At 34.3% G+C, this 26,697-nt stretch overlaps 3 protein-coding genes across 7 annotated transcripts; 1 reads left to right on the plus strand and 2 right to left on the minus strand.

Annotated features, from left to right (window-relative positions):
* Positions 1-1,997: 1,997 nt before the first annotated feature.
* LOC145593743 (U-box domain-containing protein 4-like) lies at positions 1,998-8,551 on the minus strand. The gene is made up of 5 exons (XM_081650082.1): positions 8,414-8,551; positions 7,643-7,923; positions 4,499-4,615; positions 2,259-4,310; positions 1,998-2,172 (listed from the first exon to the last, which is right to left on the minus strand). The coding sequence occupies exons 2-5, from the start codon at positions 7,916-7,918 to the stop codon at positions 2,116-2,118; spliced, it is 2,502 nt and encodes an 833-aa protein (XP_081506208.1). The 5' UTR covers positions 7,919-7,923; positions 8,414-8,551; the 3' UTR covers positions 1,998-2,115.
* Positions 8,552-9,647: 1,096 nt separating this feature from the next.
* Positions 9,648-22,543, plus strand: LOC145595729 (uncharacterized). Of its 5 annotated transcripts, XR_014103000.1 has the most exons (12): positions 9,648-9,802; positions 11,777-11,895; positions 13,243-13,356; positions 13,879-14,037; positions 15,225-15,304; positions 15,758-15,797; positions 15,892-15,999; positions 17,414-17,494; positions 18,271-18,393; positions 20,235-20,348; positions 21,949-22,038; positions 22,161-22,543. XR_014103000.1 is itself a non-coding variant. In XM_081652145.1 (11 exons), exons 2-10 carry the CDS (start codon positions 11,791-11,793, stop codon positions 20,316-20,318), a joined length of 894 nt encoding a protein of 297 aa, XP_081508271.1. In that variant the 5' UTR covers positions 9,648-9,802; positions 11,777-11,790; the 3' UTR covers positions 20,319-20,348; positions 21,949-22,543. The 5 variants fall into 5 exon arrangements, 4 of the variants coding, with proteins under 4 accessions (XP_081508271.1, XP_081508273.1, XP_081508274.1 ...); XM_081652145.1 differs by having other exon boundaries at positions 21,949-22,543; XM_081652147.1 differs by having other exon boundaries at positions 18,274-18,393; positions 21,949-22,543.
* Positions 22,544-23,520: 977 nt separating this feature from the next.
* LOC145594425 (gibberellin 3-beta-dioxygenase 1-like) lies at positions 23,521-26,066 on the minus strand. The gene is made up of 2 exons (XM_081650736.1): positions 25,570-26,066; positions 23,521-24,085 (listed from the first exon to the last, which is right to left on the minus strand). Exons 1-2 carry the CDS (start codon positions 26,064-26,066, stop codon positions 23,521-23,523), a joined length of 1,062 nt encoding a protein of 353 aa, XP_081506862.1.
* Between the last annotated feature and the right edge of the window lie 631 nt (positions 26,067-26,697).

The raw sequence follows: 26,697 nt of genomic DNA on the forward strand, positions 1-26,697 counted from the left end.
TGTCAACAATACTAGGCACAATCAAACTACTACATTATCAACATACTATTTCAATCTTAATTGCAACAATAGTCATTGCGACTGAAGAATGCATGGAATGAGATTTCGCATCAATTCTTCACCAAGTTACTGCTACCTCCATAACTCCATTAACAGGAGCTGATGTTGGAAAGGCGAAATTACTCTGAAGTACAAAGGGGTGGACAACGGGGTCAATATTCTTATGAACGGGGTCAAACAATTTTAAACGGACATTAGATTGCAAAGCCGCTAGTTTTCAGTTAAGGTGACAATTTCATGTTGACGACTTTACCCTTATTATAACTGGCGAAATGACGCGCATAACCTTATAAACGCAGCTCGTTTATATGGCATATTAACCAAGATTTCTCTTACTTGAATAGCCAAGTTATATACGCTCTAAGGAAAGGAAAAATTATGCAATGTATATGGCATAGGGACAATCTTTTAGAGACGAAAGAGTAAATTGTAAGATATTATTATATCCAATTCAAATCTTGGGAGATGGGCGCACATTCACTTATTAGAGTAATGCTTGGCACCAGGCAGTTGAGCACCATAACATTTTTGATAAAACTTTGCAATTCAGTAAAATACAGGTAACCTTTAGTCTTTTTTTTTTTTTTTTTGAACGGAGGTAGCCTTTAGTCCTTTATTACAATGAAAAGTGTATTTACTTAGGCTATTAATTTTAAGTCAAATTAAAAAGTAAAAATAAATAAATAAAAACAAAAAAAAAAAAAATTGAATCAAGAACCTTTTTTATGGTACAAAGAACAAACCTAGCTAATTGCTTTCATTGGGCTTTACCCATGTAAAATTTAAAAAGGGATGATTGTTACAGATCTAAAACGATATGTTATTTAGAAAGCCAAAATGTGAAAAGCTGAACCATAGCTTTCACTTCTCCCTTCTCTTTGGTAAAAGATACTTGTATTTTCCAAGACCAAAATCTATACACCTCTAGTCCTCTATAAGAGAATACAGTCACCAATAGTCTTACAGAATTGTTGCAGAGCAAATCGCCTCCTCAAATTGATTTCCACACTCCTATAATTGATTTTGCCACTCCTTTTAATGTGATTCACACTACACATAAACTGCACTCTCACAAAGACACAAAAGAAGTGTCAAAATCAATCTTGGAGTGAAAAGTTAGTTTCTCCTTCATTCCCTGCAAGTAATTAAAATCAATCTTGATGCAAATCGAAATAATTTGTATTTACCCCCAAAATGAACCAGATAACATGGAGTGTGAACTCAACAACCACCAACATCGCAGATACAGCCCATTAATGCACAGCATGAGAAGGGCAATACACATACCATTATACCAATCACCTCTTCTATGTCCTCAATGCACGAACAAGGCCCTAGCAGCAACCAGCCTTGACCAAAGTGCTAATAATTTCCTGCAGCCTCAGATACAGCACTACTTGCTATATGTAATACTTTCATATGCTACTTACAAATATGTAGAGAAAAAATGCACAGTAAAATATATATGATCAATACTATATACGATGTCGGATCAGATTGGTTCAGATAGATGGATTACCGAAACATCTAATTATCAATTCATCACAAGTCAAGAAAATACATCAAGGTTGTACAGGATCAACATCAAATTTCATCACAATAACTATGATGAAGAACGTAGTATAAAGTAATATACAAATTATAAAGCTACTTTAAAAATCCTAAATCAATACAATTGCTCAAATATTATACTAGCAGCACCTCAAGTTAGACATGACAGAAGCTTTAAAGAATGGTGAATGATGATAGAAAGGGCTTAAGTTTGAGACAAGAATAAGGAAGAACCAGGCTGACAGCAATACAATATGATGCTAAACTTCTATAATGACAAACCAGGCAAATTAGCCACTCCTCTGTCATTATACCGCACAATCCTGGAGTACAGTGGGAGACAAAAAATAAAACCTTACACAGAAATAATGATCACACTTGCAATTAACAAACAATGCCAACAATACGCCGGGCTAAAAAATCATAAGCATTATTTGCATGTCAAATTTACATCGTATAGAACTTACAAACAATCATAGACCTTAAAAAGTTTAGGTTGCCAATTCATCCTCGGGAATTAGCATGACGTTGGCTTCTAAAGTAACTTAGAAGACTTTGAGCCTGCAAAAAAAAAAAAATGTTCTTTAAATATTAAAGTATATTTCCAGTAATCACATTGGTAATTTTGGGATGCAGAGCAATTGTACCTTCTCTCTGGCTCTGGGAGTCCCTGATTGTGATAAAGCAACCAAAGGTGGTACAGCTCCTTCTTGGAGTACAATATTGCAAAACCTGGAGCTGAAAGTACAAAGCTGTAGAAGTGCAGCAGCAGCATTCTCCTTCCCCCTCGCAGAGCCCAGTTCAACAACCTCTACAAGAACAGGAATCCCTCCTGCCTGGCCAATGGCTGTCCTTCCCTCAGGAATCGTAGCAAGATTTGCCAAAACAGCAACAGCCTTATCAACCATACCTGCAGCTGGATCCATCAACTCAACTAGATGCCTAACAGCACCAGCCTGCACAATTCTACCCTTGTTCTCATGATATATAGATAAATTAAACAAAGCAGTGGCAGCGTCTTTTTTTCCCCGAGGAGTCCCATTTCCTAACAATTCAACCAAAGGACCAATAGCCCCAGACCTGCCTATTTTAGATTTATTTTCCTCAATCACTGAGAGGCTAAAAAGTGTGGCCGCTGAGTTCTCCCGAGCCTCTTCAGTGCCGGTCTGAAGAACATGGATCAGGGGTTCTATTGCGTCTGCATCTGCGATAGCGATTTTATTATTATCATTAATTGATAAATTCAAGAGAGCAGTTACGGCACTTTCCTGTGTCTTTGGATCTGTCGATCGAAGCAGATCAACCAACAATCTTATGGCCCCACAATTGGCAATCACAATACGGTTATCCATGTTGTGTTTTGCAAGTAGACGCAGTTGTGTTGTTGCATCTCTTTGTGTTTCTACTGACTCACTATGTAAGTCCTCAACCAACTTCTTAACTACAGCTTCAGTTTCAGAGAGATCGGGTCTTGTTTCTGTGGTCGATGAAGATATCATCCGGGGAACAAGCCTATCTGATGGACGGCGCCAAATATTTTGACTACGGGATCTCGCATCCATTATTCTAGGTGGGAACTCATGTTCCCTCTGGGAAGTGCTCTCAGGGACATCAGTATGTGGTTCTGCTGATAATTCTCCAGAAGCATCACGGCTATCAACATCTGAACTCTGTGAAATCTGATTGGCATCTCCGGATAATCGATGAGCAAAATTCATGTCCGATACTCTGTTTCCACCTAAGGACATTCCATCATTTCTTTCAGATGGCTGTTCATGAGAATTGCTAGCATTAGCATAATCTCTACGCACTGGCGACACAGGGTACTGACCATTTGAATCTACACTTTTTCTCTCCGAATTGCTCAGCCTGTCTTCTAGAGATATCCTCCCAACATCCAATGCATGCTCTTTATCAACCATGCGAAACATAGAGCTATCTGATGAAGAGCGTGGATGTAATGGGGAAGCCCCTTCTCGGCGAAGGTCACTTGAATGGCTGGAAATCTTGCCATCAAAAACTGCAGACCGTATTGACTCAGGCGATGCAGGCTGGTTACCTCTAGAATGAGACTGTATGTGAATATCCTTTACAGGACCGGAATCGTTATGAGAAAGTAAGGCCAATGGTTGATCTCTATCAATAGACTTCATAGGGTCAGGCAGCTTCACATCGTTCATCTCACACCAATTTGCAATCAGTGCTTTAACAGTATAATTAGGTATCAGATTGGTGTGAACTAATGACTGCCTAGTCTTTGGACATACAGTAAGACCAAGATCAAGCCATTTCCTAATGAAAGCACGTTCATATGTTTGGCCTGAGGATACAATGACAGGGTCTGTCATAAGTTCAAGGGAAAGAGGACAGCAAAAATCAGCTGGTATAGGGACAGGTGTACAGCTCTGGGATTGTTTCAACATTACAAGGCGTTCATGCATGCGTGTGACAAGAGAAATCAACTGTTCATAATCATCAACCTCTGCATTCTTTTCAGCCTGCTCAGCATTTTCTTTCAGTGATTCAAGAGCCACGGCCTCAATAAGAATTTCTTGATTTGACCTTAGGCCCAGGCAATCAGCAACTTTTACAAGTCGCTCTGGGCTTGGCCCATGGTCGCCTGCTTGATCCTTCACAGCATCACTGATGATTGTAGATGTAGTATCACATCCTACGTTCTTAACCTTTTGTATACAGTGCTGTCAAACAGAGACCGGGAAGACTATTAGAGATTCCATTACATAACTCAGGCAGGTTACATATCACAAAAGTACTAACAATATAGCGCCCCCTGATGCAAAGATGAGATAACCCTTATGATTTTACTTCGTAAATGGTATCTCAAATATTCTAATAAACAAAAATATCATAAGATAGCCAGAGGTACCTCAAGAGATGATGAACTCAACTCCACAGGGAGGGACTGATGTGAATCTTTAAGCAGCCAGAAGAATTCCAAAACACAATTCCGGATCCTTGCTGTCAACGATTCAGCTCGGAATACCTATAGATAAGGCAAGTCAGAACAAAACAACAGTAAAGCATAAGGCAAAATTTTAGAGAGGTCAAATGCCATGACATTACTTCAATAACCTGCCTAGAGGTGGGAGGATGATCCATAGTTTACATAGGTATAATATTCAGTTTCTTTAGTCTGAATGTAAAAGTAGCTATTCAAAAATCAATTTCAAAACACTTAGGGGCCATTTGGTACAGGGACACAGGGTATTCAAGAAAGGGTAAAGCAATGAACTCTCGTAATCCCTTAGTTGTTTATTAGTTCATTTTTTCATTTACCTTCACCCTATAGTTTACCCCATTTTACTCTACATTTATTACCCACCCCCACAAGGGTTTCATCAAAGAAAATGACTCCACTCTACCAACCAACAACACTACCTTCAACCACTTGCACCAACCATTTACAACCACCCACCACTAACACAACAACCCCAGCACCAATCTGCCGTCTTACCCAAGACTAGCCACCCCACCCCAAACCACTGCACCCAGCCCGAAAACCATCTTTAAAAAACATGGAAATCAAAAAAGTCACCCAAAACCCATCCACCCACCACCCCTAAAACCACGAAATTTGTTCCACCACAAAAAATGCCTAACAACCTCTAAAAACATGAAATGCACCCCACCCACCACCTAACCACCACGGATTTCACCTAATCCCACCAAAAAAAAAACAGCGAGAAAGAGTATTGCTCTGATTGCAGAAAGAGGGGAGAGCGATTAGTGGTTGTAGTAAAGGGCAACAGAGTGGCGGCTGTGGTGAAGGCAAGGGGTGGTAGAGAGGGAAGGAGTGGTGGCTATAAGTTAGGTTATGTATTTGTTGTCTATATAACAAACCACGTTGTACTAAGGGCTTCTCTTTCCAGATTCCATTCTCCTTGTTTCCTTTAATTAAACTCTTTCTCTTTCCCTTTATCAAATCAAACACCCCCTTAAATTACTTCTATAAAGGGAGTAAGGAACATATTGGTAAATAAATTAATTGATTAAATTAAATAAAAATTTGTACTTTTGTGATACAACTAATTGTTCTAGTTTCCAACCTAGCTTTGGATACTTTTTTTCCAAGATTGCATGGAACTCTAATGTACAGCAATAATATCTCAGACATATAGGTTTTTATGATAAGGATTAAAAATGATACCCACTCAGTTCCCAGATACATGCAACGCTTGTATTTGAAGTTTTTGGAGTATAAGTGGGTGATACATGAAAAATGATATTTGAATATGCAAGTGGGGCTAATGGGAGTATTTTAATAGTTATTGAAGACGAAAACAATAAATTATTAGTACAAGTGGGGTTAAAGAGAGAAAGAAACAATATAATAATAATAACAGTCCCATGTCAAAATAGGACATGATGTACGTATTTATAAACAGCCTGAAGATGCAAGTGTTGCGAGTTTTTAGAACAGAGGAAATGTAACATGTTTCTAAAAATAGAATACCAAGGAAGAGACATTCTAACTATAATCTGCAGTTCCACACTGACAATCAGTGTTAAAAAATAAAATAAAAAAATAAAAAGAAATGCATACCTAGGCTTTAAACCCAAGGCAATATGGCTCAAACGCCTATATTAGGCTAGACAAAGAGTAGCTAAATGGGAACATAGGGAGGTGCAAAGGTACACCTATAAAGCACAACATTTTGCACCAAAAGTTTTAGATTTTTATAACCTGCAACTAAAACCTATGCTTTTGCGCAGAATCTAAGACTCCTTACTCCAACACCTTAGGTTTTTTGAACATTGGTCACAATCCTTTTCCTAGATCCTCATCACTAGTCTAATAAGTTTCCTTGTATTCTGTTAATCATCTAGTTTAATTGTAAAGCATAGATTGACAGCCAACATACTCTAATCTAGTATTTTTCCTTCTATCTTAATTTATTAGACGAAATCACACATGGCAAAAAGGATTATGTAACTGATCAATCTGTCCTAAAATAGCAAATAATGGGAGTATGTCGAAGTCTTCAAACTCATACGTAAAATGGAAACCATCAGGTTCATTTTTGACAGTAATTACAGGATATGTGTGATATGTGTGAGCATAATCATATGAAAAGATAGATAACCATCTTAGAAATAGTTCAATGTCAACTTCTTTACAAGGCAATAAGCATAACATAAAATTTTCAACCAAACAAAATAGATATTCTTGTTAGACATAGTAAATGTCAAACTTTTAGCAGGCACGCAAGATCTCATGATCATATAAACTGCAAATAATAGTCACATTTTCCTGACATCTTTACAGAAATAAGGAGTATTAATAACCCGTTTTGACAAAATCGAAACAGAACCGAATATCCCCTCCCTCTGTCCCCAACATTTCTAATGTCATTGCTTCAAAGGTCCATTCTGCTAGAATCATAAAAAAGGTGCCAAGAAGATCAGGATTTTAGGAGAAGCGAGGGAGAATGGTCTTGAATTTGTTTGGCAAATAGGCACGCATATAAAAGGAGTGAGATGGTGGGTTGGATATTTTTAGAAATGAAACGTAGTTTAAGTGGGGGATTCAGAAATTCACATAAACAAAGTACTTTGTATACATGGTGATGTGATAATTATTCTCCAAGCACCGTAGATAGTACGAGACTACAAGTATCTCAAAAGTTTTATTTCCAATTCAGCCAACCTGATAGAGATTAGGACGAGGTCAACTACAAAGTAAAATGGCAAGAAGTGAAAATTAAAATAAAGCTCTTAAATATAGTTCCCATGTTCCCATGTTCTTTGATAATTGCAACACTTTATTTTTAAGATATATGCATCATCACCTTTATTTGCTAGTAGGTTCTCTCTATGTCTCACCTCATCACATGGGCTCTTTTTTATCACTCTATATCACCTCACTCCCTAGCACATGAGCTCCATAATCTACGAGCCTCCACCCTTCGAAACTTCCCCCTCCCCTAACCCACCCCCACAGGCCACACCTCCGTGTTGCAATTATTTAAGAACAGTGAAAATACATGCTCAACAAAATTCAAAAACATACAAGATCAACTCTGCTTGCCAAAGGATGCCAGCTCTCAAAGAGATCTTGTGACTCCTCGATAGACAATCCAAGTTCTTGTAATGCCTTATTGATTCCCTCATCAGAGGCTACTTCAGTATCCACAATTGCATCAATTATCGGCTTTAACAACTTCAATATCTCTTCCATCTTCTGGTAGCATTTTCGCACCGGTTCTGAGTCAAATCCATCACGTGATGATAAACTCAAAAAAGACGATATATTTTGAAGAAGAGCCCTCCAAATGGAGACCTCCATTACACCTACATAGGAAGGCAAAACTCCAAACATGTCAAAAAAATACTGTACACTCCGAATCTGCCAACAAGCATTAGGCCTACCAAACACATACTCATCGCAATCCGATCAAACAAGTACCCAAACTTCAACAAGGTTATTTGGTCAAACAATCACACCCATCCCCATCCCCATCCCCGCCCCGCCCCGACTCGGGGAGAACAACAATTCCATTTTCATAGCTCAATCCTAACATTAAACAATTACACAAAACAAAATTCTGCACACATTAGCAACCAAATTTGACTCAATCATCAAATTAAATTGTTCTCGCTTGAAAATATGAATATAGCAAAACGAAATCACTGGTTATAATCAATCATTCAGTAAATTAGAAACAGTAATTCAATAATCCAGCATAGAAGAACCCTAAATTGATTAAAATGACAATTAATTAATTCAACGATTAACACAGATTGTGAAATATATATTAAGAAGAAGAAGAGGAAATCTGACCTTATGAGGTGGTTGAATGGAGGAAAAAATGGTGAGAAATGGGTGGTTCAATGGAGGATTGAGAGTACGCGCTTCAATGGAGGAGAGAGAAAAAGGAGAGGGAATGCAGCGAGGCAGGCGTACATGTGAAAAGGCTCCAAAAACTACCAAAAGGACCAAAATTATAAACATCAACTACTATTGCTTATAATAATTCTATTGGAAAAATCAATTTGAATTCCCAATTTTTTTTTTGTGTTTATTACGAGTATAAGTTTTTACTCACTTTGATCCTAATTGTTGGTTTTTCTCTAAAGTTTTAAACTTTTTATTCTTTTGTTCGGAAAAAAATAATAAATTAAAACATATCGAAGCGGTATCTAATAGGGAAAAATGGAATATCGAGTACTAAATTGATATTCAAATTTGTATGTACTTTAAAGCGTTGTTGGAAAAATACCTATTGATTCCGATAAATAAAAATTAGATGAAAAAGGAGAAAATAGATTATCATCAATCTCAATAATACAATTGTGTTGCATAGCAGAATCTACTACATTAGAAGCGAAAAAATGTCACCATTGGCACGTGTTTCATAATGACACACGCGCCCCAATGCTAGCAGAACTTCCTCCATAATTCGTAAGGATGAAATTGCTACAAGAGCTATTCAAATCTTAAAAGGTAGTTTTGTGTTTTTGTGTTAGGTTTTAGAGATAACAAACTGTATATCTCAATTTGGGGGCTTATTTATAAGTAAACTAAAAACGGGAAATAAAAGAAATATATCTTACACTCCACGTACACACGAGCAGCTGAGTTATAGCTCACATGATAGCTCGACCCTCGCCGCACACAAGTTTGCACTGAGCTATTGCTCATTCGCCTACGAGCTATAGATAGTTCAACCTTGTCGCAACATTGTGCGCAAGGCCTGCGAGCTGTAGCTCGGCTTTGATTTCGTGTGTCGTCACCAAGAGAACATTAGCTCACTAGGTAGTTTGGTAATAACTTTTTCTGATTTGTATTACTATTGTCATAACTCCAACAAGGGTATTTTAATTATACTCTTTATATATTAACTACCAGTCAAAATGCTTAACTTTGTATCTAACTACCTTTAAAATGCTCAATTTTATTTAAAAAAAAAAATAAAATAAAATAAAAATTATTTAACTACTTTACATACTATCGAGTATTATTAACTACTTTACCTACTCCGTATTTTTAATGAACTGAATTTATTTTACAGAATAAGGGAAAAAACTTTAAATAAAAAATCAATTAATCAATGAAACACTTACGTGTATACTAGCACCGTTCTTCCCTCTCTCCTCCATTGAAGCTACTCTGAATTCTCCATTGAAGTGGCTTCCAAGCTTTTTCTCCTCCATTGAAGCAGCGCCTGAGGTATAAATTCTATATATTATATAATCGAATATCAATTTTACAATAGAATGTTAATCATTAATTTATTCTTCAGTACATTCAATTTAGGGTTCTTCTAAGGTGGAATATTGACTTATCGGTCTTGATTCATGAAGTTATGAATGATTATAACGAGCGATTTTATGCTACAATTGTGAATATCATCGTATTCTCAAGGGAGAAGAATTTAATTTGATAATTGAGTCAAATTTGATATGGGATGTGTTGCATGCTTTTGATTATATAACCCTTTAATGTGAGTACAGAACCATGATAATGAAAATTTTCTCCCTGAGACAAGGCGGCCGCAGTCCAGGGACTGCTTGAGTTCTATGTTACTCCGATTTAGGTACTCATGTCGGACATGGGTACATGTCAAGTGTCAGAATGCTACTCGTAATGGTGAAGTAAAAAGTCTGAATAACATAAGTAATGTTGGAAAATGAAAAACTTTCGTTTCGTGAGGATTGTTAAATGAAGATGGAGAGATTTGTCATGTAGGAATAGAATAGTGAAATGATTTATGGAGTATTATTTATGATCCTAAGTAATTTTCAGAATTGAACATTGATTAGAGGGTTGAAGAAAAGGAAGAGTGACGGATTTTAAGAGTAGGCGATTGCTTATTAGTTAAACTAGTGCTGTTACAGCTAGTTTATTAAGGATTTTTTTGAAGAGCTATGTAAAAGTGATGAATTAAGTTATTTAATAGTTGGTTTTTGAGAGAATGATTAGAATCTGAGAGGTTAAACAACCCTTGCATGTTTTATTTTGAACCTCGCCTGTTTGACTCCTTTTGTCCCTTTATATTGCCCCGTTGGGGTGAAGTTGACTTTTAAATTTTTGGTTGAGGGGAGTTTATGAGAGAGAAGAGTGATAGGACGAAATGTAAGGGTTGTGAGAGAAAAGTTATGGTCCCCTACAACCATTTGTATTTTGGAAGCAAACTTAAAGGGACGAACTAAAAGGAAAGTGGAGCATACATTAAGGGACAGAGGGAGTATTACTACTACCTCCGTTCCTTTGACTTGATTATGATTCCTGTCCTCGCCAGTTCCTTTGTGTTGGTTACTCTTTCCCCTACCTTGTATGCTATCATTTTTTTTCTTATACAAACCCCACTTATAACTCTGTCATACTACTTCTTACGCTTGGCTTACTTGCTACATTCTCTCTCCTCACTTCCTTAATCCCTGTGCATATAGTCACTAATGGAGTTAGTACATGTTGTTTGGTCATTAGTATTAATGCTGTTGAGAAATCATCATTGTGTTATATACTGAAATTCGTACTAAGCAATTGTAATTAATTGAATAAAAAATAGTTTGAAAGCTTGATGATTGATTTATTGAAGCAGAAGCTTTATAGAACTACAGGGATAAGTTGATAACTTGAGGTTATCACTCTCAAAAGGGTAGCTCTAGGTTACTACTCTCAATACAAAATATCACTCCAAAATATTTGCATAATCCTTACAACTATTCTACTGCTCTTTATATAAAGCCATACAACAAAGTTAACCTAGCATTACTTGGTGTTTGTCTTCTTCTGCACTTTAGCAAATCAGAAATTAGACCCATGTTGCCACTTCCTTAAGTGTTTTTTTTTCTTAACAACCCTTGTCTTCATGTGCTGAAGTGTCCTCTTCCAATTGCTGTGGCTGATTCTTGTCCCCTCTTCCACTTTTATTCCTTGTGTACACCAACAATTGTGGCTCGGTGGAGGTGGATAACAGGTCTATGACACATTGGCAGTCCTTTTTGCTATGTTGGCAATCTAAGTGCAAGTCTCTCAAGTACTTTTGCTGCTAACTTTTTTTTTGCACGAGCTTGATAAATTTACTACTCGTTTTGCAGTTATTGTAATGTTATAATAATGTTCTTTTCTTATAAATGCTAATGTTATAATAATGTTCTTTTCTTATAATTGTAATCTCTATTTTTACTATTTTTTAAGACTCTTTTAGATTGATGGGGTCTCCCAAGGCTACCCAGGTTGACGACAGTAACTATGCTGGCATCTATCCTGCTGTGCAATGGACTGTCAAGGCACATCAGCATGATAGCAATTATGAGGTAAATTTACTGTCTTACTAGAGTGTGGTTATTGCTCCCACTTGCCAATTACAATATTACTTGTTACCTGTCGAGTTTGTTTTACTAGTTTTGGTCAATTGGAGTTCCATAAATGTGATTTAATCAAGATATGAATTATCTGCCAACTTTTTCAAGAAATATTTCATAATTTCATAAATGTTGGAAGTACCCATGCCTAATTATTGCTACTTATTGAAACTGCTAGTTTGGACTTGCCTTTTGGAAACAGTCAACCTCTTTGCCTGGGATAAAGGGGTGCAAGCATCTTATTGTTTATAGCTCTGCCCTTAATTAAAATAAAATATTCTTTCAACAGGCGGTAGTGGTTACTGTAATGTTTTCTCTAGTCTTGGCTGCTTTTCTTTGAATGTCCTTTTAATGCATATTTGACCTTTTTTTTGATGTTTTGAAGGCACCACTATTACTCATAGGTTTAGAATTTGCTCCATTTGGCTGAAAGCCATAAATCCAAAATTTTTCGAGTTAAAATAATAATTTTGGCAATAGTATATCTCAGTGATGTGGATTTATTTCCTCTGTATTGTGTAAACTTCCTTTGTGCCTGTATCCATGTACTTCAAAATGTAATTCCAAAAAACTTAGAATCTTGCCTATCTTGGACTCTTAGGGATGAGGTTTTGGTCTATTTGAATAACATGATTTCCTCTATTCCAAATTAGTTGACACTTTTTTATTTTATTTTATTTATTTATTTATTCTTTATCACGTTTGCCTATGCGAAAATTTAATCGAAAACATCTTTAGTTATACTATTGTTTAAAATTTTAGTCCAAGTACACATTGAAACGAATCTAACATAATCCCACCTGACTATTTTTTTCATATCATATCAATAAGGCACAAATGTTAAATAGTGTCAAAAGTCAAAACGTGTCAACTAATTTGGAACGAAAGAAGTATTTCTTAATTCTGATTTAGATTGGGATCTATATGAAGTACCTGTCATACAATTTTTACTCTTTCTAGAATATTATGATTCTTCTTAATTTGTATAAAGAATGTTTAAATTGTTTTGGATTCATAGAATAACTTTTATACAGTTGAGTATTTTGAATAGGATTATAGTAGAAGCAAATTGTGTTAAGGGAATGAGACCAACTCTTAGCAACTCCTCATTTGGCTCTCTTTAATTTCATATATTGTGATTATAGGCGTCATATTTTGTTTGTCGCTGAGCAACACTAATTATTCCAAATTATCAATGCTATCTGTCTTTGTCTGAACTCTCTGAAGTAATAAATGTCTTGTGTCTAATGCCTAGTTGAAGTGAGTATTCCCTTAAGTTTTTCCGTTCTCTGCTTACAGATTGAGAGAAGGGCTTATGTCTTGACAGAGTTGCAACTTCTAAAAGCAAAAATTGAGGAGACAGGTTTTGGTAGTAAGGTGCAAAAATTGGTTTCCTTGCTGAAGAAATCTAAGGTACATTGTTAAAGTTCATTTGATCTTGTGGCAAATTAGTAATTAAGGTACTTTTTGGCTGTGGTTCTAGGATGTTGTATGGGTTTGATTCTGCATTTCTCATATACGAAGGCTTTGTTCTCATTAGCTTTATTAAAAAAAGGGTTAATTTTAGCAATAATAAGCTAAGTTTATCAAGAATAAGTTATGTTATAAGTTAAGTTGGAAGCTATGCTAAGCAAAAGTCCTACACAATTAGTTAAATTAAGCAAAAATAAGCTAGAGAACGAAGCCTAAGAGGGAATCCCATGTAGCCATGGCTGTTCAATCCCTCCTCCCTAAAGAAAAAGAAAGAGGTATTATATGTTTGTATTTTTCTACCATAGATAGATTTCTCAGCATCTAGGCTGCCTTTTGATTTTCTCAGTTGTTTAGCTCAACGCAACTAGTTTGGTTTATTTATGCATTTTTTTTAATGATTTTCTGCAAATTTATTTATTTATTTATTTTTAAATGGGTTGTCGTTTTCTTTTATGTAATCAGGCTCGGGAGAGGCAAGAAAATGAGTTTCAGTCTGACTGCAATTCTGAGATCACTAAATTGCAGGAAATTTTGAGGAATGGCAATGGTGATAATGAGCCACATGATTTTCTTGACTGTTCTATTTCTGACTTATCCAAGAAGTTAAGATTTGCAAAAAAGGTAAGATTAAGCCATTCTGATGGTCTTGGATATGGATGGTAGTATATACTGTATAATCAGTGTTTATAGTTAAGTTAAACTTATAAAAAAAGTATTGTAGTGTAGAGTGTTTATAGTTGAGCTGTTGAGTTAATTTTTAAAAAATAGTATTGTAGTGTAGGGTGTTTGTAGTTGAGTTAAACTTTACAAAACAGTATGCTAGTATAGGTTTTTTTTTTTCATTTTTTTTTAATAAATTTATTTATAATTGAGTTAAAAAACAGTATGCTAGTGTAGGGTGTACGATTCCTTATGACGATTCATGTTAGCCGACCCCAAATCATTTTGGGACTAAGGCTTTGTTGCTGTTGAGTTAAACTTCAAATTGTTTAAATAATAGGATTTGCATTTTGTCGGATAATCTAATCATATTTTAGTGGATGAATGTATTCCCTTTTTTATTCTGTTATATATATGCACCAGATTTTGCTTAATGTTTCAAACAATATTCAGTTGCAAATATCCTTTTGTGGATGATATTTTTTTTTTTTTTTTGGGCCAATGATCATTTTGTAGGATGCATTAGGTGGCCAGGTGTGGAGACATATCTAGAACCCTAACTTATCCCATGTCCTTTTTTTGTAGCCCCATTACAGTGTGTGACGAACCTTAAATTGTAGGGTTGAGATTGATTTCTAAGCCTAATGCTTAATTTTAATCCTTAGAAGTGGGCTACATTCAGCCCATAATGAAGTAGAAAGTCCTAGATGCTTATCAAGTTAGACAAGGCATTGATAACCAAGCCCAAATGTCCAAAATCAAACTTAGAATTGAAATTTATATGGTCTCTTTATACACGAAGTTTCAATTTCCAAGCTTGCAGTGTTCATGATTTCCATGATTTAATTCTCCTCTTCATGTATGTATAGTTTATTCAATAAGCTTACATATAATGATTATGAATCTAAAAATGACTAGAAATAAAGAAGTTACAAGCTGCTTAAATGGACACCATTGCACTCTCTAAGTTATCTCTCTTCTCATCAAAATAATGTGGGATGAATTGCATTTGAAAGTGAACTCTTCATCCAGTGTGTCATATTAATTTTTGTGTTGCGAAGCTTTCCTTGTATTCCTATTTGTTTGATCTGTTGTATGAATTTCTTTCATTCTATATACAATATGTTTTAATCTATGTCTCGTGCCAGGAACTTTCTATTAAGTCAAGGGAATTGGTCTCTTTGAAGAGGCAGCTTGATGAACTTCCAATCGAAGCTGAACTTGTTCAGTATGCTCTCTAGTTTCCATTCTTTAAGTTCTTAAGTCTTCCCAATATATATATATATATATATATATATATATATATATATATATATATATATATATATATATATATATCTCCCTTAGTCCAGTACTCCAGTATATGAACACAATCTTTATGGCCTTTGCTTGTACCTGTACTGATTGATTTATAGTTGTGAATAAAATCTTTATAAGTAAAAAGAAGGACAATCCTTTAAAAAAAAATTAAGGCATTATGAGGAGAAATTGTGCTCTATGAGATTGCAGTTATCCAGGTAACTTTGCTTGCTCTAAACATTTAGGGGGGCAGAGAGTCTCTTGCTGACTAGATGCATAAATGACTGTTGAATCCTGTTTCTCATGGCACTAAAGGGTTTGAAAAATACTAGTTTTCTTTGCTATTTTTGACTGCATACTGAATACTACTGACTGGATGCAGGTACGAACGCCGCTTTTCAGAATTGAATGTTCATATGCAGGTTTTTTATTTGATCTTCTGTCGCTCTTTCTTTTTCCTTTAATCTTAGCAATCAAAAGTTTGAATAACTTTTTGGTTCCTTTTTTTAAGTGTAGGATCGACTCTGTCAAACTCGTAAATATTATGAAACCTATAATGCTCTTCTTGAGATAAAGGACTTGATGCTGAAGGAGACATCTTTACTGAATTCAGTAGATTTACAAGTAAGTATTAAATAAAGTTCCACACATATTTCACTATGCCTTTTCCCTACTTTAGTATCCTGCTTGTACTACTTGTATTACGAAGTGTTTATATGATGGTTATTAGGAATGAAAAATAAAGTTGTGTTTTTCAATGTTTTCGCTTTAGTTAAGACCTCACCAAGTGATTAATATTCTGATTATTGACCATCAATGCCTTTTTTTACTACGCTAACTTGGTTTAACATTTTCTTTTGAGCAAGCAATCATTACATTGTGAGTATGAAATGTTGATGTTATGCAATTATGCATATAATCATGCAGTTGCTACTGTAGAATCCATTTGTTATGGATTGCTTGGTGATCTACATGATGCTTCCGTTAGTGCATGTCAAAAGCTTTAACTCAATATGTGGGGTGGACTTTGTAGGGGTGAGGTTGACCCTTTAAGTCGCATTTGGGGGGAATTGACTTTAGCTAAAGAATATTTAGGTAGTAGGGGTGCTAAATTTGCTTTAATTGCTATCCCAGTCCCTTATTTGGGGAGCTACTTCACAGAATATCAGTTATGCATTGTTATTCTGGTTTATTGCTGCAGTATGGTGACCAATGATGATATAACATACTGTGATACAGAGAAGGGAGATGAGAAAGGGAGGAAACTAGAAAGTTATCTTTTTATGAATTCTAAAAAAAAAAAAAAAAAGGAAGAACCTCACGTGGTGGTTTAATGAACAGCCTTTAGTCTCTAAATCCAATTTGGATTTGGACTTTTTATGTCAATTACGTGGTTTGGATTTAGGTATAATTTTTTTTCCCTTGGATTGGGTCAAATTGAATTAACCTCCTTCCGTATCCCGACTTTAGGGTAGATTAACATGTTAAGGGGAAGTTGAAAGAATAATGTGTAAAGGAGGTGATTATTTAGAATATTTCATGTCTCTGTTACTGTAGGTTGCTTCATTCTTGTATACTGCATTGTTCCAAGCATGCTATGGTCATGACTCTTAATGTACTACTGTATCTTACATAATGTTTTAACTTTGATAATCATAAAATGTCAGATGGCGGTCTTCATTCATGCTTGACTGCTTGGGACATTAAAATTATTCTCTAGTGTGTTTTTTCTATTTTCATTATCAATAATTAAAAATTATAAAGATTTAATATCATGAAAGTATAGATCTAGCCTCTAGGTGAATCTAATCAAAATCAAATATCAAATAAAAATTATAAAGATCCGATATCATGAAAATCGAGGTGAATCTAAATAATATACAACACGATTATATTGAACCAGTATAGCTAGTCAAAGTAGAGTATGTAAATACTGCATAAGTCATATTGTTGCAAGTAAAAATAAGAAAACGGAAAAATTATATATTGCTCTGGCAGATTTACTGAATTTTTGCATATGTTAACAATTGCATCAAAGTTTGCAGATGCGATAGGGAACCCTGCTGGCCGTACAAAACTCATTGATTCAATGGAAGCTATTATGAAGGGAATTGAGCAGGTAATTTGGGTCTTTCACTGGTCTCTTATCTATGTTAATCAGATAATATGTTATAGACTACCTCTGGTGAGTATTAATTAGACAGAATATAGGCTAATATTAGAGTAGGAAGCTTGATTAATTGATTGATAATGGCGATATGTTTACAAGGATAAATAGCTTTAGGCTATTACTCTCAGAGTCTCATTAGGCTACAACTCTAACTGCTATTCTACTATTTCTGCCTTTTTATACTAATCTCTATTACAAGTACTAAACCTACTCTTAGTTACATTTGTCTTCTGCTGACAAAAAGTATCACAGGCTCAGAGAATCAGTCACCCCTCCCACAAGTGCTTCATTAATCACCTTTGTTCTGTTCCTTCTGCTGATTTGGCTGTTCTGCTGTTTGTACTCTTGTCCCCTTGGTCTTGTTTTGCCTTCGAACATAGACCCGTAGTGGTGGCTGAGCCAAATCAAGTGCTGGGTTACTTGGGTCCATGAAATAATACTATCTCAAGTTTTTTTGTAAATGTTTTTGGATGAATGATGATACAAATCAACTTATGGATCTTGTCATGAAATTGTTTGGCCTAATTTATGTGCATTGATGACTGATGACTATAACTCCCCAAGAATGTCATGGAACTTTAAGTATATTTATTATCACTGCTAAATTTCTAGCCAGGAACTACTGAATTTGTTTATTCCTGATTGTCACAAGTTTAGCATACAGTACTTAACAAGCTGACTCTGTTTTCTTGACATATGGCCACATGTCCTGGTTCATTCTTTAGAAGCTTGAGAAGGTGCAATTTGGACTACAAGTGGAGCAAAAAACTCTTGATACCCTCAGGGAGAAATATAGTGCAGCCATTATGAATCAACGCCATTGTTCTGTCCTCTTAAAGAATTTTCAAGTAAGATATACTTATTCTCTCGTGTATTTTGTATTTTGTTTATCGGAATTGATGACGTCTGTTTTCTACTCATTTGGGTCAATCACAGGGGAATCTATTCTTGATGAGTTCATAGTTGTATTTTGGAGTAATAGATCTATCATATGGGCTTATTGAAGGTTAGAGACTTGAGCTAGGCCTAGAATAAATAATATATATATACAAATCAGGTGATCTGTAGCCAGCGGAGGAAGATTTAAGTAACAAATAAACAACTTAAGATACTAATTAACTAAGGAACCTCTTGTTACACACTCCCTTCATAACACGTCCCTAGGCCTATGTTTATACCTGATTTTTCTTTTTTTCTAATTCTATCTTGAAAATGGAAATTAAGGCTATGTTTGGTGTTGACCAAGCTCGGCCTTATTTGTACGCTAATTGTTTAAGATAAAAAAATCTTCAAATGAGATGTCATTAGTTTCGTACTAATGTGTTCTTTCCAAATATCTAATTCTTATTATTTTTTTTTAAATTTTTTATTTTTTATTTTTTTTTCTGATTATAGAATTACAGATCTTTAAGATAAGTAAAAAAAAAAATAGCTCTGATCCGGTCTGATTTGATCTTACCATTTTTTAAATCAAACAAATAATTACTTAGATAAGTTGAACTCCCATAGCATAAATAACCTAGTTACTAGTGTTTGCCCCCACTCTGTATTATATTATAATGTTTTAGGTATTAGCTAGTTGAATTGGACTTTCTATTTATACTTTTTATGTATTTAATCATTTTAAATACCTTTATCTAATTTATTTTGGTCTTTTTGAATAATTTGCCTTCTAGACATCATTTAGTAGAACTTAACAAATAACAAAAGAAAAAGTACAATAAATCCGCTTGGTATAACTTAACTACTACCTTGTTTCTTATTATTTGCAACAAAGGAATTTTTTTATATCTCACAAATTATAACCCTTTGTTGCAAATAATATGATATGTTGCTTCCCTCTGCTAGACGTATCAGATCCCCAAGGGGGTGGGGGGGGGGGGGGGGGGGGATGTAGACTTAGCTTTGGTGTCATTCAGGAAGGATAACTTCATACTTATCCAACATGTAAGTTTGGTACATTTTAGATTGATAAGCCTTGTTTTTTTTTTTCCTCTCTCTCTCTCTCTCTCTCTCTCTCTTTTTTCCTATCATCTTCAAAGGCCTTCTTCACTACTTCCAATTTAGCAGTCCTTTTACTCCTTAAAATAAAGACAAAATGAATTAGAATTATGACTTCTCTTTTGTTGGCTTCATAATTTGTCTATTTCCTGGATGACTATCTGTTTATCAGTGTATCTTATTGTCATGTTTCAATGTGATTACAGAGATGACAAAAAAAAATTGGAAATTTAGTAGATTGTTGGCTTTCTGAGTTTGTCTTCTTTTCCCTGGATAGAAATCTGTCTACTTATGATTGTGGTTTTTATTGTAATCTTTGTGAAGTTACTTGAATTCTTTTTCTTGATTTGACTGAACATTCAATGCTCAGTGCGTGTTCATGTTGGTCTTTCCAGCTTTAGTAAAAACCTTTTAAGTAAAAAATTGCCGGGAATAATTTTGACAATAAGTTTTTGTATGTTGGGGGGAAAAAGCATATGTTCTCAGCCTGCCGCAGTGCATCCTACAATTTCTACAGCTTCAAAAGTTTGTGTCACATCACTGAAAACAAACAGTTTGTAATAAATGCTTATGCTGTTGTTAGCTGAAAGAATAAGAAACTAGGTGATCACTATGTTACTGTAATACATGTAAGTTTGAACTTTGTCAGGCTATTTTTAATGCTCTGGGCTTTTTTCCTTCTCCTCAGGAAGAATGTAGAAAGAATGAGAGGCTCAAGATGGAATTTGCACTACATGAAAAGCAAGGGGGCCATACTTCCTCTTCGTGTTGAAAATTTGTAATTTGCAATTCCAGAAGCAAGGTAAATGTCTCGTTATATATTTATTTGTTCATTTATTTTTGAATCTATCAAGACATGTGTACAAACTTTCGCAAATTTAACTTTGTATCCTCTTTTGTCTACTTTCATATTATCACTTTCTTTCTTTTGTTCTATGTTTTGTGGATATTTTATTTATTTATAATTTATTTTTATAACAATTCATGTTAGCTGACCCCAATTAATATTGGAGTTAAGGCTTTGTTGTTGTTGGTATAAGGCCAGTATACAAATAAAGTTTCCAATTTGCAATAATTTGTTGTATTTATTTTCCCACTGTTTTTGCATTGTCCAACTCATTTGTGATTTGATACATTTGTTTCTTTGATTTGAACTACTGCATAGTCTATTTGGTTTCATTTTGTGTGTACATGTAGCGGTTGCTATCTATTAGTGTTAGTTTTGATGTAATATGGATAATGAATGAAGAAAAAGTTAAGCTAATTTTAGATAAGCACGATTGCTCCTGGAAAATTCCATTTTGTATTGTACTTGATATATATATATTTTTGTATTTGTATGAGGACAAAGACAAAACAGTAAACAGTTTCCTGTTCAGTGTTCTTACTATATTCTCTCCGGTCAAATTCTCTTCTTTTGTTGCAATTCTCTTGGGTCACAGTGCTGATTGTGCTTTTGTCATAAATTACTGCATCCTTGAATAATGCTGGAACTTGGAATTTATGCTTCATTGTGATTGGGACTTGTGTCATGTCTCCAAAAGTAGTTGTTGTAATTTGTAAAAAGTACAACCACCGCGATCATGTATTTCCTGTTTTAGATAGTTCACAGAGGTTCAGAGTTCAAATGCATTGCCCTTGCCTCTAACTAGACTACGGAACCACACCTCTGACAATCCTGCACACTGTCATAAATTCTTGAATCTTGATGCTTCCAATCATTGCCAAGGGTGATGCGAGCTTATAATTATTACTCCATCTAGAATTAATTGTCACGTCGATTACGTTTATAAAACACATAGTCAAGCCATTTTCTGAATTTAGTTTCTGGTGGTAATCTTACTTGGGAGAGCCTTGTTTGTTATGGAGTAATAGTTACTGAAGATAGATATTGCTGAACTGATAAAAAAAAACTTAAATCTAGCTGAATTATTCTTTCCTGGTGAATTTTCTTTGTTATTCTAATTTGGATACCTGTATCAAACATGAGTATGCGTCCAATTCTCAGATTTGACTATGTTATAAAGATTTTATATCTTTTGGTTCAAAATGAAGTGTCAAGTGTCCATACTCGTACTGGAATATTGAGGATCTGAATATCTGATATAGGCACTTAAGTTGACAAAAACAATCCGAGTGACAACATTCATTCTTATATCTGATATTTTCCTGTGAATTCTTTGGCAACAGCCTTTCCATTAGCCAGAAATGATTTGAGTATAAGGTTGCGCATGGACTGGCCAAAGCCTGAAAAGGCAGGTTGATGCTTTGTTGTAACCGTCATTGTTAATTTGAGCATTTGGAAACAAATTTCAGTATCGTAATGAAAGTTTTCCACAACTAACTTTGATCTGTTCCAGTTAGCTCATCCATAATGTAATGTTTGTTTTTCTCGTACTCAGCTCAGGCAGTTGGCAGACCAAAAGACAAACGACATCCTTATTGCTGAGTGCCTTGTGTGCCTGATTTTGATAGAACAAGAATTGCTGTTGGTAATACGACTGCAAGATCACATGTTTGTAGTAATACGTTTGACAGAAGATCAAAGAGCTGTGTTAGTCTAATACTCTATTTAATTTGTCCCATCATTGAAAATTTGAAATCCATTGAATAGGTTGAAATGCTGAGTCAGTTTCCTGGAGATGAAAGGATATAATTTGGTGAAGATGCATTGATGAGACGCAAGCTTGATAGTGGCTTCATCTTTGGCTTACTTGGAATGATTGGAATATTCAACCCAATTTAGCTGGTCTGTTTTTTTTTTTTTTTTTTTTTTTTTTTTTTTTTTTTTTTGTTTAGGAGAAAATGATATACGAAAAGACTAGGTTCGTCTTCTTTCAAGATTGCAACCTAATCTAATTTAGTTGGTTTGTCTGTGTACAGTTCAAAACCTCTCCCTATATATTATCTCTTCTTTTGTTTCTATCTGCTTGGTGTCACTTCCAGTTTTTATTTTTGAGTTTGGGATTTTAATACTTGGTAGTTAGATTAATTAATTAATGCTGACTGTTGTAAAATGATTTAAAGTTATTCATACATTATTAGTAAATTTTGCTTTTATTTCTAAAATATTGAGTACTTTTTTTTGACAAATAAAATATTGAGTACTTATTTATTTTCACTAGTTTAGTACCGAGCCAATATTTTTTCTTTGGGTGAAAGAGAGGGGCTAATATGGTCCAACTTATGTCCCATTTTGCGTCAAATTTTACGTATGTGTTGGTAATTATATTATTACAGTGGATGTGTTTCTGTTTTGTTGCTTCCTTCCCTTTTATTTTAGTTTCTACACTAGGTTAGATCCCGTGCCATGCACGGTAATTTCAATATTTATCATTAGTTTAATACAATTATTTTACTATAAAAAATAATATCAAATTGTTATAGATAATATTACATTATTGTATTATATGACTTTGTTCCCGTCATAAAATAAATAAATATAATATGTAAAAATAAATATACTTGCCAAATAGAAAAAAATTATTATTGTAAAGTAAGTATTAAATACTTCTCTAAGAAGCTTTGAAAAAAAAAAAAAAAAAAAGAACTTTTGGAGGGAAAATTTTTAACCAGATTATGACAAGTGTCATTTCTGGTTTCGCCTTTAATATAGGTATATTGATAGTTCTTTATGATCAAAGTACGGTACCTACTAAATATTGTTCCTATTGCTTACAAAAATAAGCCAAATTAGGAACAACATTTAGAGACGGAGAGAGTAGCATATGATTCAACATATTACAGTTACAATTACATGTGAGATTTATGGTCTCAACATGTCGGGTTAGCCTAAATTATTAGAATGTATAACTAAACTAGTAATATAAGGATACTCACAATTATTATGATCAATGGCATACTCATTTACTTTTCCAAAGTACAAATTTAGGTTTTCCAACCCTCATATTGTAATTCTAAATAAAACCAAGGAAGGAAAACTTAAACATGTCTTCGACTCTAATTTATCCTAATTAGCCACTTTTCTTAACAATAGAGAGTGCCAAATCAAGGTACTTAGACTTAATGCTAACATATTCCTTCACCTTCAAAGACCTAAAACAAGGACCCTCACAATTTGGATAATCCACAAAGGGAGAGACTTCAAAGTCTAATGAAGGACCAATGAAGTATGCAAAGGATAGCCTTTGTTTTTCATTGTTGACAACTGCCCTATGAATTGCACTTGGGAATCTTGCATTTGAAATTATGTGCAAAAGATCTCCCACATTCACCACTAAAGCACCTGGATGCGGGTCAACCGAGACCCACCCGAGTCCATCTTTTAGTACTTGAAGTCCACTTGTATTGCCACTCTGGTGGAGGATTGTAAAGAGAAAGGTGTCAGTGTGCTGAGCTAGGCCCATTGTTTGGGTCGGGTCAGGGCATGTTGGGTACGAGTTGAGTTGCAATGCAGTACAAAGGTCTTGATCTTTTCCTTCTAAAATGGGTTCGGGTATGTTGAGTGATTTGAGAATTAGTCCCATGAGTTTGTTTCCGAGGTCCTTCAGCCTTGTCTGGTACTCTGATATCACTTCACTACATAAAACAACATAGACAATTATTAAGGTTTTTTTTTAGCAAAAATTAATGATGTAAACAATTCGTAATGCAAAAGAAAATTTGACTATCCAATATCTTTCCCTTGTTAATGTTGTTCGAGTCTCAAAATGTATTCCTATCATATCCTGGTTTCACACTACTTTTATTAGTAGTCACACTAGAGGTATAATTGTAAACTTAAATAAGTGAGAATGCCATTAATTATTAAAAGTGTGAAAACAATCTCTCCTATCATTTCGGAAAAAAAAAATAGGTCCATTAATATACGAGTAGTTTTAATTTGTTATTAAAAATTTATAAAAATGGTATCAATAACAACATGCGTGCTAATTAATTCCGAGTAAAAAAAAACTAGCTAATTAGACTCTACACTCTAGTCCATAGCATCACTTAATTACTATGCCAATGGTAATATTTAGGAAGGACTCTTTTAAAAGTTTTCTAATCATTTTCAAAATATCGCCATTAATTATTGTACGTATTTCGCAATTTATTTTTTATTTTTTTATTATTTTCTTTTGGTGATTTTGTGAGACAAATATTATTCAAAATAAAAAGAATTTTTAATTTCGAATGGATTGGACTCATTGGAGTATATTAAAAGGCATTGATGCACCAAAAAAAAAAGAAGTTATAATACTTTATATATCATCGAGTATCTATTATATAGGCCATGAGCACTAGGGGAAAAATAAACCAATAATGTCAAATAATAATCAAGATTATCACTACTCAACCTTTTCACATCATCAAAACTTATCAAGTGCCATGTAATAAATATCCTAAGTTTGCTGACGATTTACCTTTCCTTAAAGTGAGTGTAACTAGAAACATAACCTGGTCTGTACTCGATAACTAATACGAGTACATCTTAACTTAACAGTTTTATTACGGTTGAAGAAAGAGAAAATTCAATATGAATGTACGAAATAAAGTGGTGTGAACACAAGTAAAATAAATAAATAAATATTTGTTAAGATTATTTTGAGAAATACATATAAAAATAAATTCACACTCAATAGTATACATTCCTTAATTACTAAGCCGGCCTATGTAGTGAAAATTGTTAATCGGTGAAAGCCTAACTTGTAGTGTATTACGTAAGGCGTAACGTATATATCCAAGATACATTAATCTAAACTTTGAAAAATAAAATATCTATGTCATATTATTTCTACAGTATAATATATGCACAACAAAACATAAAAATTGAAACTTGAAATTAAATAAATATCATTTTTTCCAAGTGTACATAGATAAAATATCCAAGTATGCAACAGGTGGCCAGTAAAATATACTATTATAAATTTATAATATTGTGATAAACAAGTGCATGCATGCATGTATATTATGCATGAAAATTAAACAACGTAGTTGGTAACTTTAGCTTATAATAGCATAGGTACATGCATGTTAAGATTGTTATAAAAATCGATAAAAAATTATAATTATAAGCTTACCAAAAACCTTGAAAATCATTAGGCCAAAGTATCTTAGCATCGTTGTTCAAGGAGTCACCCATGATAGTAAACCCTTCATTCCACATTAGCTTGTTAAAGAAAGGGGTGATTCGAGGATAGCCATATCCGGTAGCTCCGTCGGGGGGTCGTACAACCTTCATCTTTTGCTCAAATGGGAGATTGAATAAATTTTTGGCTTGAGACTCGACTTGGTCGAGTACTTGTTTTGAAATCCCGTGATTTGTGACTTGGAACATACCCCAAGTCTCACATGCTTTAAAAATAAGGTTTACAACATTAGGATCATCGAGATCAATCACTGGGACAGAGAATGAAGAATACGATTTCTCATTGTCATCAGGATTGATTTTTGGATCATCATAATATTTTGCCCATGCATGAGATTCGGGAACACTTTTGACTGAGCTAAAGTCAAGAGGAATGATAAGATTTTGATTCACAGGATGATCCTTGTAAGCTTCTGAAAGAATAGGCATTTTGACCATTTTCTTTTTGCTAAAAAAAAAGGAAAAAGAAAAAGAAAAACACTTAGATAATAACTAGAATTTTTGAGTGATTTTTTCAAATTTTGTGAGGAAAATTAAGGTTGAATTAACAAATGTATCACTTGAAAAGAAGAAGGGGTTGATTATTAAGGAACATATGGGGTGAAAGGGTGGCGGTAGGAGGTAGTCTATGTCGTATAGTGTGGTTTGGAAGAAAGTGGAGATGATGAGAATTTTTGACAAAACATGAGACAAATGTCAATGGAAGCTTTGAAAGACAAATAGTGTCTCTATTTTTGGACAAAAGTGAACCTCTGAAAACATGTATTTATAGGGATTTGGGCAATCATGTAAAAATTTGTAAATGATACACGTCCTGATTTATTGTTTATAAAAAAAATCGCCACGTATATAGAAGCTTGTAATAGACTGGATAAAAAACTATGTATGTGTCAAGTAAACAATGGGAAAGTATCATGATATAATTGATTGTAGGAGATCAGATCAATTCCGATATTGTTATCTGGATAGATGAAGATCTTTATAATCATTAAATATATTAACAGAAAGGTAAGATATCAACAATTTTGATTATATACATTAAATAGGAGATATCTATTTT

This window comes from Chenopodium album, chromosome 19 (genome assembly GCF_948465745.1).
Source record: "Chenopodium album chromosome 19, dcCheAlbu1.1, whole genome shotgun sequence".
NCBI classification, from domain to species: domain Eukaryota; kingdom Viridiplantae; phylum Streptophyta; class Magnoliopsida; order Caryophyllales; family Amaranthaceae; genus Chenopodium; species Chenopodium album.